Source organism: Geotrypetes seraphini, chromosome 9, assembly GCF_902459505.1.
Source record: "Geotrypetes seraphini chromosome 9, aGeoSer1.1, whole genome shotgun sequence".
NCBI lineage: Eukaryota > Metazoa > Chordata > Amphibia > Gymnophiona > Dermophiidae > Geotrypetes > Geotrypetes seraphini.
Window position 1 is genome coordinate 14,806,987 of NC_047092.1, and position 12,250 is coordinate 14,819,236.

The 12,250-nt window shown below is 44.0% G+C and overlaps 1 protein-coding gene across 1 annotated transcript in view; it reads left to right on the forward strand.

The window, feature by feature from the left end:
- LOC117366868 (collagen alpha-1(VII) chain-like) overlaps positions 1-12,250 on the forward strand; it is a 311,407-nt gene that overhangs the window by 78,507 nt on the left and 220,650 nt on the right. Inside the window, exons 23-24 of the mRNA XM_033958833.1 lie at positions 5,219-5,409; positions 9,599-9,682. Of these exons, the coding sequence (XP_033814724.1) occupies positions 5,219-5,409; positions 9,599-9,682 (275 nt within the window). The remainder of the gene's footprint in view (positions 1-5,218; positions 5,410-9,598; positions 9,683-12,250) is intronic.

Below are 12,250 nucleotides of genomic sequence, written 5' to 3' on the forward strand. Positions count from 1 at the left end.
GCTCCGGCTCTCGAGGACCGGAATTTCCTACCCCTGGTATAGGGTTTCCAGATTTTGCCGTGAAAAAAAGAGGACGCTTGGCCACACCCCCATTCTGCCCCTGGCCCTGCCTGTTCCATCCCAGCCCCACCCAGTTCTGCCCACAATCCTGCCTCGTTCCGCCCCCCCAACCCCAGCCCCACACAAACCTCATCTCTTCGGGGATGCAATGCGGGGATGTCGCAAGCATGCGCGCATGCAGGTGAAATCACCGCATTACATCTGATCTTCTTAAAGTTAGGCAATATTGAACTAAAAAAAAAAAAAGTTAGGCGCCTCTTATAGAATTTGCCTTATAGTGCGCAGTCATGTAGCTGTGCTAACTGATTAGCGCAGAACAAACCCACACTCCACCCCGACCTGCCCCAGTGCTGAAACAAATTTTAGTCTAAAGCACAAATCGCAAAATGATCTCGGGAGGCTTCAGTGTAGAGAATGACACGGTGACAAAATTCATCACCGTTCCCGTCCCCGCGGATAACCGCGGGAAACCATCTTCATGTCATTCTTTAAGGAGAGAGGGAAGAATCAGAGTATGAATGGCCACAACCACTGACCCACAAGCTTTGCTTTGAAGAATGCTGGTGTAGAAGGACTGAGGTTGAGATAGGCACTAAAGAATGACAGTCTCTGGTATCCAGAGCAGATATTGTGATGTCATAATGCCTCATTCCACCAGTGCCTAAGAGCCAATCACATCAGTGATGTCACAATGGCTTCATTATCCTTGGCTCACATAAGAATCAGAGTATGAATGGCCACAACCACTGACCCGCAAGCTTTGCTCTGAAGAATGCTGGTGTAGAAGGACTGAGATTGAAACAGACACTACAGAATGACAGTCTCTGGTATCCAGAGCAGATATTATGATGTCATAATGCCTCATTCCACCAATAAGAGCCAATCACATCAGTGATGTCACAATGGCTTCATTATCCTTGGCTCACATAAGAATCAGAGTATGAATGGCCACAACCACTAACCCGCAAGCTTTGCTTTGAAGAATGCTGGTGTAGAAGGACTGAGGTTGAAACAGACACTACAGAATGACAGTCTCTGGTATCCAGAGCAGATATTGTGATGTCATAATGCCTCATTCCACCAGTTCCTAAGAGCCAATCACATCAGTGATGTCACAATGGCTTCATTATTCTTGGCTCACATAAGAATCAGAGTATGAATGGCCACAACCACTGACCCTCAAGCGTTGCATTGAAGAATGCTGGTGTAGAAGGACTGAGGTTGAAATAGACACTGGATTTCAGGATTTCCCCAATGAATACGCATTGAAAGCAGTGCATGCAAATAGATCTCATGCATATTCATTGGGGAAATCCTGAAAACCCGACTGGAATACGGCTCTCGAGGACCGGAGTTCCCTACCCCTGTCCTAAAGGAATTGTTTTTACTAAATAAATTAGGGATCTCCTATCCTTTCAAACTAACAGAAATATGGAATGATATTCCTCTAAGGTTAAGAGAATTAGGTTCATTTCGACTTTTTCATAAAAATTAAAAAAACATGGTCATTCTCTGAATTGTAAACTCGTGATCTTTTCTATATTTTTTTGAATTGATGTAAACCGAGTCGAGCTTTATTACGTGAAGATGACCCGATCTATAAATCGAAGGGCTGCTTTTACTAAGCTGCAGTAGCGTTTTTAGCGCGCGCTGAAGATTAGTGCACGCTAAACCCTGGGCTACGCGGAAAAATTAACGCCAGCTCTATGGAGGCGTTGGCGTCTAGCGCAAACCCTAAAAATGCTAGCGCAGTTTAGTAAAACGAGCGCTGTTATAGTTAGTTTAGAGCTAACCTCAAAACTTTCCTATTTAAGGATGCATATAACATATACGAAAAATAAACTATCCTCTTTTCTTTTATTTCTTCTTTTTAATTAAACTTAGATCAAAATAGGATAATTTCAATATTTCGCCTTCTTCTCATTGTTTTCTTATCTCTTCAAATATTGTATTTCTCCCCTACTTCCCTTATGTATCTACTTGTTTGGTCGTTTTGTTCCCCCAATAGTACTACTCGAAAGGGTCCAGAGAAGAGCGACAAAAATGGTTAAGGGACTGGGGGAGTTGTCATACAATGAGAGGCTAGAGAAACTGGGCCTTTTCTCCCTTGAAAAGAGGAGACTGAGAGGGGACATGATCGAAACATTCAAGATATTGAAGGGAATTGACCTAGTAGATAAAGACAGGTTGTTCACCCTCTCCAAGGTAGGGAGAACGAGAGGGCACTCTCTAAAGTTGAAAGGGGATAGATTCCGTACAAACGTAAGGAAGTTCTTCTTCACCCAGAGAGTGGTGGAAAACTGGAACGCTCTTCTGGAGGCTGTTATAGGGAAAACACCCTCCAGGGATTCAAGACAAAGTAGATAAAGACAGGTTGTTCACCCTCTCCAAGGTAGGGAGAACAAGAGGGCACTCTCTAAAGTTGAAAGGGGATAGATTCCGTACAAACGTAAGGAAGTTCTTCTTCACCCAGAGAGTGGTGGAAAACTGGAACGCTCTTCCGAAGGCTGTTATAGGGGAAAGCACCCTTCAGGGATTCAAGAAAAGGTTGGATAAGTTCCTACTGGAACAGAACATACGCAAGTAAGGATAGACTCAAATAGGGCACTGGTCTTTGACCTAAGGGCCGTCGCATGAGCGGATGCTGGGCACAATGGACCGCTGGTCTGACCCAGCAGCGGCAAATATTATGTTCTTATGTTCTTATTTAATTTGTAAACCACTTAGAGTTTTGATGAGCAGTATGTCAAGATTTAAATAAACTTGAAATATGATTGCCTTTCTGAAAGGTAGCCATAAGTAACGCACTTGTAGAGATTAGTTACTCTAACCATACTGAGTACTGGCCTTTGCTTCAATAGACTGTACAAGGAACCCTACTGTGGCTTCTCGGTCTAGAGCAGGGGTGTCCGACCTTTTGGCTTTCCTGGGCTGCATTGGCCAAAAAAAATGTTTCTGGGGCCGCACAAACCTGCAAACGCTGCAGCAAGACAGAGGAGGGAGCTGGTAAGATGGTAAACACTTGGGGGCAACAGAGGAAAACACAGCATCGCCCTCGACCGGGGCCGCACAAAATACTTCACGGGGCCGCATGCGGCCCTTGGGCCACAGGTTGGACAACCCTGGTCTACAGTTTAATTTAGTTCAGTTTAACTGATACGCTGCCTTTAGTGGAAGAGCAGAGTGGTTTACAAAAGTCATGGCAATAGAAAAAGAAGGGGGAAAAGGAGTTTACGGAAACTTTATAATTTGAAAAGATCATAAACATGATACAAAATTATAAAAGCAATTTAAAAAAGTAAGTCAGTGATGACTGGTACTCACTGCTGTAATTCTAAGACTCACGCAAAGAGGTGATTAGTGTTGATTTAAAGGAGATGAACAAGTGTAATTTATTCTCAGAAGTAAAGGCAGTGAGTTTCACAAGCGCAGTACAAGGTGGCTGAATTGGGAGTTTGAGGCTATTCTAGGTGAAGGTGCAATATGTAATAGGTCCACTTAGATGATCTCAGGCAGCCGATCAGTGGTAGGGATCTAGGGTACTGGATTTTCTCTGGAATTCGTTGCCGGAGAATGGGGTGAAATCAGTTAGTTTAGCGGGGTTTTAAAAAGGCTTGAATAATGTCCTAAAAGAGACATCCATAGGCCATTATTGAGATGGCTTGAGGAAATCCACTGCTTATTCCTAGGATAAGCAGCATAAAATTATTTTACTACTTGGGATCTAGCTAGGTTCTTGGGACCTGGGTTGGCCACTGTTGGAAATAGGCTACTGGGCTTGATGGACCTTTAGCCTGTCCCAGTATGTAAACTCTTATGTTCTTATGTGAGCCAAGTATAGGACATTCAAGTCATTGTGACATCACTGGTGAGGTTGGCTCTTAGGCATTGGCGGAATGAGGCTTTATGACATCACAATCTCAACTCTGAAATGTTGCTACTCTTTGGGTTTCTGGCTGGTACTTGGGACCTGGGTTGGCCACTGTTGGAAACAGGATCCTGGGCTTGATGGACCTTCAGTCTTGTTCAAGTATGGCAATTCTTATATTCTTATGTGAACCAAGTATAGGACAATCAAGCCATTGTGACATCACTAGTGAGATTGGCTCTAAGGCATTGGTGGAATGAGGCATTATGACATCACAGTCTCAGCTCTAGAATGTTGCTACTCTTTAGGTTTCTGCCAGGTACTTGGGACCTGGGTTGGCCACTGTTTGGAAACAGGATACTGGGCTTGATGGACCTTCGGTCTGTTCCAGTGTAGTAATTCTTATGTCCTTATGTAGGAATTTTATTTTGATTCTGAGTGTGACAGGAAACCAGCAATGGTCGATCCTTAAGGAGGGTTAAATGACTGAATTTCATAGATATGCTCCTGAAGTGGTCTGTTGGGTAACTCCAGAGTTCTCTCCAGAGTCCTCTTTAAATGTGCCTGTTTAGCCTTCAAGATCCTACATGGCATCCTCCCTCCCGTTATCCCACTCTTCTGGAACTCCTCTAACCCTAATTCCACTAGATCCTCCCAAAAACTGAAACTATCATTCCCCTCTGCAAAAGGTATATCCCGCGTAGGAAAACTAGGAACATCCCTCCCCTTTAGAACCACAGAACTCTGGAAAAACCTCACATTCCCGCTCTGAATTTCAAGCTCCCTCCAATCCTTCCGCAAACACCTGAAAACTTGGCTCTTTTCAAAAATCTAACACCTCCCGCTCTTTGGTTCTTTATCTTCCTAGCTCCTTTCCTATAACCCTTCATTGTAGCTCCTTTTCAACCTAACCCTGTAAACCGTGCCGAGCTCTACGCTTGTGGAGAGGTGCGGTATACAAACCTAAGGTTTAGTTTAGTTTAGCTCTGCATATAACAACCGAGTTCTGATTTCCCTACAAAACACAGGACTACAAACCTGTACATGAAAAGGAACATGTCATTTCTGGCTCAGCATGTCCTGCGTTATGCCCTGGAGCCATCTAAAAGCCCTAAGTATGGAGATGGTTGATGATAGTCAAAGAGCATGTCATGGACCATGGAACTAGGGCTTGAGTTTGCTCTGCTGATCTTATTTTATTTATTCCATTTTCTATACTGTTTTCCCCGGGGAGCTCAGAACGGTTTACATGAATGTATTCAGATCCTCAAGCATTTTTCTCCTCTGCAGGAATCCGCCTCATTGCAGTGGGAGTGTCTGGAGCAGATATGGAAGAGCTGAAGAGCCTGATGCTGTACAGAAATCTACAGAACATCTTCTTTGCCGGCACTTTTGATGAGCTCCCCCTGATCCTGGGGGAGTTTATAGAAAACATTTGCTCAGAGGCTGAGGCCGTGGGAGTGAAAATGCAGGAAGTTGAGGTGAGTTAGGCTCTTGCAAACATTTCTCTTCCACATCATGTTTGAACCCGTGAGCTCCGAAGCAAAGTAAAAATTTTATGCAGCGCCAGAAAAAAAAAAATCAACGCGGCGTGCTAGTCTATAAACAGCGCTCCAAATTGAGCGCCATTGATAGAAAAGCACTTAGAACTGATTCCTGCACCCAAAGTTAAGCACCGGTGCTATTAGTTCTATAGTGCTCCTAGACAATCCCTGCTCAATAGAGCTTGCAATCTAATTATACCAGTTAGTTACTTTGGGGTCCTTTTACTAAGTCATTTAAGTGCGCACTAAACGCTAACTATAATGGATGCGTTAGCGTTTAGCGTGTGTTAATATTTAGCTTGCCTTAGTAAAAGGAGCCCTTTATTTCATGTACCATTACATTACAGATTTCTATTCCGCTATTACCTTTCGGTTCAAAGCGGATTACAAAAAGAGTTATGGAAGAAGGGTTACAACGTTAGATCAGAGAAGGTTTCCAAGAGAGGGAAAAGTAGGATCTGGGGTTAGGGAGGGGATGGTCAGAGGGGGGTTAAGCTTTATTAAGGGATTTCTTGAAGAGTATAGTTTTTATTTCCTTTCTGAACATCTTGTAGTCTGGGGTTGTTGTCAATAGGTTGGAGACTTGGTTGTCTATCTTTGCTGCCTGAGTTGCCAGTAGTCCGTTGCATAGTTTTTTCCGTTTTACTTCTTTGATTGGGGGGTAATGAATGGGGTGTGTGTTTTTCTATGCCTGATAGAGGTGGTTTGGATGAGGCGGTCGTTTGGGTAGGTTGGGCTGTCTCCATTTATAGTTTTAAATAGTATACAGTAGAATTTAAATTGTATTCTTTCCTGGATTGGAAGCCAATGAGAATTAATGAATGCCTCAGTAATGTGATCATGTTTTTTCAATGAATAGACGAGTGTCAGAGCTGTATTCTGAATTGTCTGTAGTTGTTTAATCATTATTGCAGGGGAGGTAGAGGATGTTGCAGTAGTCTAGGATACTTAGGATTAGAGATTGTGTTTTTTCGAAGAATTTTCGGACTTGTCTAAGGTTTCTCATAACTGCGAAAGATTTCTGTATTGTTTTGTTAATTGGTGGTTGCATGGTGCAGCCTCTGTCGATAGTCATACCTAGAAGTTTTAGGGTGGTTTGCAAAGGGTAGTTGATAGAGTTGATTTCTAAGTTGGTTATGGTTGGGATTTTGTTATTTTCTAGGAGGATGAATTTAGTTTTGTCTGGGTTGAGTTTCAGTTTGTGGTCTTCCATCCAAGTCGTAACTATAATTATTAACAGAAATATTAAACTAAAGTGGTTTACAATAAAAAAAAAAAAGGCTAAAAATGTATTAAAGGAAAAATCAATAAAGACAAACAGGGTAAATCAACCATGATTAAAACAGACACAAATAGGCTAAAAGAAGGGGAAGGAAAGATTTGCAATATATTTAGGGAAAAACAATATGGAAGACAACAAACGTAAAGGGGAAGAAAAGATAGACCACAGGTGTCAAAGTCCCTCCTCAAGGGCTGCAATCCAGTCGGGTTTTCAGGATTCCCCCAATGAGATCTATGTGCATGCACTGCTTTCAATGCATATTCATGGGGGAAATCCTGAAAACCCGACTGGATTGCGGCCCTTGAGGACTGGAGTTGCCCACCTCGGGGCTAGATCAGGTGTCTCAGAGTCCCTCCTCGAGGGCCGCAGTCCAGTCGGATTTTCAGGATTTCCCCAATGAATATGCATGAGATCTATGTGCATGCACTGCTTTCAATGCATATTCATTGGGGAAATCCTGAAATCCCGACTGGATTGCGGCCCTCGAGGAGGGACTTTGAGATCCCTGGTTTAGGCTTTAGACCAGGGGTAGGAAACTCCAGTCCTCGAGAGCCGTATTCCAGTTGGGTTTTCAGGATTTCCCCAATGAATATGCATTGAAAGCAGTGCATGCAAACAGATCTCATTGGGGGAATCCTGAAAACCCGACTGGATTGCGGCCCTCAAGGAGGGACTTTGACACCCCTGATATAGACCGTAATGAACTAAAGTAAGAAAGAAAAAAATGGAAAAATTACAAAAGAGTTGTGTCAAATGCATTTTTAAACTAATAAGGCCTTTAATTGAGACTTAAACCCCCCCTTTTTACAAAACTGTAGTGTGTGTTTTAGCGCCGGCCACGGTGGTAACCGCTGTGACGCTCATAGGAATTCTATGCGCGTCGGAGCTGTTGCCGCCACAGCCGATGCTAAAAACCGCACTACAATTTTTTTTGAGAGATTTTTCAGCCCAGGTTGGGTTTAAAGCTAAGTATAATTAAGGCTTTATAAGAAGTGGAACGATTATCACCATGATTAACTTGACTGCCAATGATTCAATGAAAAAGAACAATCAGCTTATCTGGCCACTTTTAATTGAATATAATTTACTAGTCTTTAAGCCCGTTACATTAACAGGTGCTAGAATATATGTCTGTCTTTCTTTCTTTCTTTCTTTCTGTCTCTCTCTCTCTCTCCCGCTGTCTCTCTCTCTCTCCCCTTGGCTCCCTTTTTCTGTCTGTCTTTCTGTCCCTCTCCCTGCCCCTGTGTCTTTCTTCCTTTCTGTCTGTCTCCCTCCCTCCTGCTGTCTGTCTGTCTGTCATTCTTTCCCTCCATTTCCCTGTGCAGTAGTATTTCCACCCCACTTCCCTGCAACAGCATTTCCCTCCCCCCCCGACTTCCCTGTGCAGCAGCAGCAGCGGTATTTGTCTTCCCCTTCAGATCCCTGTGCAGCAGTTGCAGCATTTCCCCCACCCCTTCCCTTCTCTTACCGCGATCTTGCCTGCTCCGTTCGGCCCCTCCCCCGCGTTCTGGCCTCTCGCGGCTGGAGTCCTCTTCTTTGTCGGCCCCCCCTTCCCTTCCCGCAGTCTTGAGCTTCGGTCTGGTCTGGCCTGCTTGCCTTGCCGTATTTTTTTTTTAAGTTGAAAGACGCGGCGGTGGCTCCTCTCATGATCCCCACCTGCGTTGGAAGTCTGACGCAGGTGGGGATCGTGAGAGGAGCCACCGCTGCGTCTTTCAACTAAAAAATGCAATGCGGCAGGGAGCAGGCCAGACCGAAAAACAGAACCGAAAGCCGCGCATGCGCACTTCCTATGGGTCGCTACAGCTCACGGAAAACCGGCGCACGCATAGGAAGTGCGCATGGGCGACTTACCGTTTTATTATATTAGATACATATATTAAAAAATGAATAAACTAAGGGCTCCTTTTATCAAGCTGTGCTAGCGGGGGGTAACGCGCGCGACGTTTCATCACGCGTTAACCCCCGCACTGGCCTTAAAACTACCGCCTGCTCAAGAGGAGGCGGTAGGGGCTAGCTCAGCTGGCGGTATAGCGCACGGTAATACGTGCGTTAAACCGCCAGCGCGCCTTTGTAAAAGGAGCCCTAAGATTTAGGTAAGAGTAGGGGGCTACAAGAGACCTGTGATGGCTCACGAAGTGGTTGTATCGACAAGACTGGTTCTAAATTGAACAACCATGGGCACTTGAGGTCACTGTTCCCCAGAATAAGATTTATTAAAGAAGAAAATAGAAATTTAGTTAAAAAAAAATACATAAAAGGGAGAAATTTACTCCCCATGAGTTCCATAGTGGAAGGGTGATGTGTCATTGATAGAAGTTGAAGAGTATAGTATATTTTAAATCTTAAGAATAGCCTTACTGGGTCAGACCAAAGGTCCATCAAGCCCAGTAGCCAGTTCTTACAGTGGCCAATCCAGGTCACTAGTACCTGACCAAAACCCAAGGAGTAGCAATATTCCATGCTACCGATCCAGGGCAACCAATGGCTTCCTCCATGACTTTCTCAATAACAGAGTATGGACTTTTCCTCCAGGAACGTGTCCAAACTTTTCTTAAGCCAAGATGAAATCCCACCAGTGTGATTATGTTCAGATTACCTTTATCACTGATTATATGATGGTGAACAGGCGACTTTATCCCCCCCCCTATGCCTCAGCTTACCTGGAGAAACTTCCATGCAATCTTAGGACCCCAGAGATGTGGTGTCTACCTGTTTGCACATTTCTGAAGCAGTGAATTGCACTGCACACTTGAGATCCTCTTTGATGGGAAGGTGAATTTATAAACGAGACGATTTATATTTGTTCTCTTTGGAATCGTTAATAACTCAGTGGCTTTGTTGCAGCTTGCCAATCAAGAAGTAGGGTCTTCTCTTCAGAATCCATCATTCCCTGAGCCAGAAGGCCCCTGTGTTTCCAAATGTCAGCAGGTAAAGTTGGAGAAAACAGGATTATTTATTCTTTATTTAGTTATTGTGTTGATTTTATGAGATGTTGTACCCTGGGGTTATCCTTCTGGTAACCCTCACCCCAGGGCGCTCCAAGCAATAATATTGGAGGGTCCTCTCCCTCTCTTCACTCAACACACATTCACTCTTCTCCAAGGGAGCAGGTTCTCTTGGGGGGAGGGGAGGGAAGAAGGGGTTTCCCTTCAAGGCCCAGGCATAGAGTTCCTCTTCACCAGAAACACTCAAGAGACTGACAACTATTTTAACTTAAAATGTTTGCAAAGGGAGTTCCTCTGTCGTGAGATTGTATCCCTTTAGGTGAACGCTGTTCATCCATGTATGTGATTCCCGTTACTGTTTGCCATTTCTTCTGGGTCAGTGGCTTCCTGAATGCTTAATAAACTATTCCTAGAGTTACCAGACATGTCATTTTTTTGAGGACTTTGTCTGGGTTTTGAAAAGCTTCCAACAAATCACCATTGGGCAGGCAGTGGGAGGCTGGGTTGGGGGGCAGGCCTAGGGGCGGGTCTAGGGGGTCTGGATTTTCCATTTGGAAAATCTGGTAACCCAACCTCTTCCCTTCTATTGAGCTTTACTAGGCCTCATCCGTCATCCCTCCTCACAGACTCTCTCCACATTGGGAAACTCTTCCCTCGCAGTCCGTTCTTCTGTAGTTAAGCTCCTGTTTGGTGCTTCTCTCTCCTTTCATTGGAATGTAACTCAAGCGGTTCACTCGTTTTGAAGCCAGGCAGAGCAGAATATCTTTCTTTCTGGTATTTTTTTATTTAGTTTTCAAGCAAAAGAAAGCAACTGACTTGACCCTCTTGCCACTGCCGAAAAATCCCACCTCCACCAAAGTTAAGAGGGGCCCCTATAGCTTTGTACCTTCATCCTTTATCTCCCAACATCCAAAATCTGGACCCCTAGACCTGCCCCCAGGCCCACCTATTCCACCTAGTTCCACCCATTCCCGTCTCATCAGTATAAGACGCTGGACTTGATGCCTGCTCTTTATATATATAATACTATATTTACCATGCTTTGTTTATTTATATTACAAAAATTTCTCAAAAAATGTTACCAGGTGGAGCTACCCTCAGAGAATTGCATTTAATGATAAAGTGGAGAAAAAAGCCTCAAGCAGTTTATGTGAGAGATAGCAATCCATACAGATTTTTAGCCACTCAGCTATTATCCAGATTATCTTAACCCAACCCTTCCCCCTCCTCCTAGATAAATTCTCCCCCAAAACTTCCACTTAAATAATCTCTTCCTCCCCAAAACACCAACCAAGTATTCAGATCCCTGAAATGTAACGTAATCTTATTTGTACTCTGACTGTAATCTATTTGTTATATCACACAGTAACGTACAGTCAATTTAATATCCAATTTGCAAGTTCTTCCGGAATTAATCCAGGCATCTCTCCTCCCTTGTAACCAAAAAAAAAAAACCCCAAAACTGTTGTAACTTCACTGGAAATGTCCAGTTAGCTCTTTTGTAAACCGCCTTGAACTGCAAGGTATAGGCGGAATAGAAGTCCCTAATGTAATGTAATGTAATGTAATTATCACAGGCAAAAATCTCCACTATCGAAAAGTCAAGTTTCAAGATGGGTCAAACCCACCACTGTGTACAGGGGAAAATAAGAAGTTGAAAACCTTAGCTTAGTTCATCGTGAAGAGACGTTATCTTCGCCTTACTAGCAGACCTCTGCGACAGCCGTATTCAACGCTCAGCCGTGAACTCTTTAGTTCTTGATTCTTTCAATTCTTGTATTTTCGATAGTGGAGTTTTTTTTTTTTGCCTGTGATATAACAGCTGAGCGGCTAAAAATCTGTATGGATTGCTGAGAGTTGAGTCAGTTCAGCGAATGGCCACCAGGATGGTCTCGGGACTCAAGGATCTCCCGTATGAGGAACGGCTGGGTAAGTTGCAGCTATATTCACTCGAGGAGCGCAGAGAGAGGGGAGACATGATTGAGACGTTCAAATATGTCACGGGCCGTATCGAGGTGGAAGATGATATCTTTTTTCTTAAAGGACCCACGGCCACAAGAGGGCATCCGTTGAAAATCAGGGGCGGGAAACTTCATGGCGACTCCAGGAAGCATTTCTTCACCGAAAGGGTGGTTGATCATTGCAATGATCTTCCACTGCAGGTAATCGAGGCCAGCAGCGTGCCAGATTTTAAGAAAAAATGGGATAAGCATGTGGGATCTCTTCATGGAAGAAATTAGGGGGGTAGGTCATTAGAGTGGGCAGACTTGATGGGCCGTGGCCCTTTTCTGCCGTCATTTTCTATGTTTCTATGCTGTCTCATATATAAATTGCTTGAGACTTTTTTTCTTCACTTTATCATTAACCCCCTCTTTTACTAAGACGCGATAGCCGATTTAGCGTGCGCTAAATATTAGAATATAATGGACGCGTTAGCATTTAGCCCGCGTTAAATCGGCTAGCGCGCCTCAGTAAAAGGCCCCCTAAATGCGATTCTCTGAGGGCAGGTCCACCGTTGGCTGGTAACATTTTTTGAGAAATTTTTGCAATT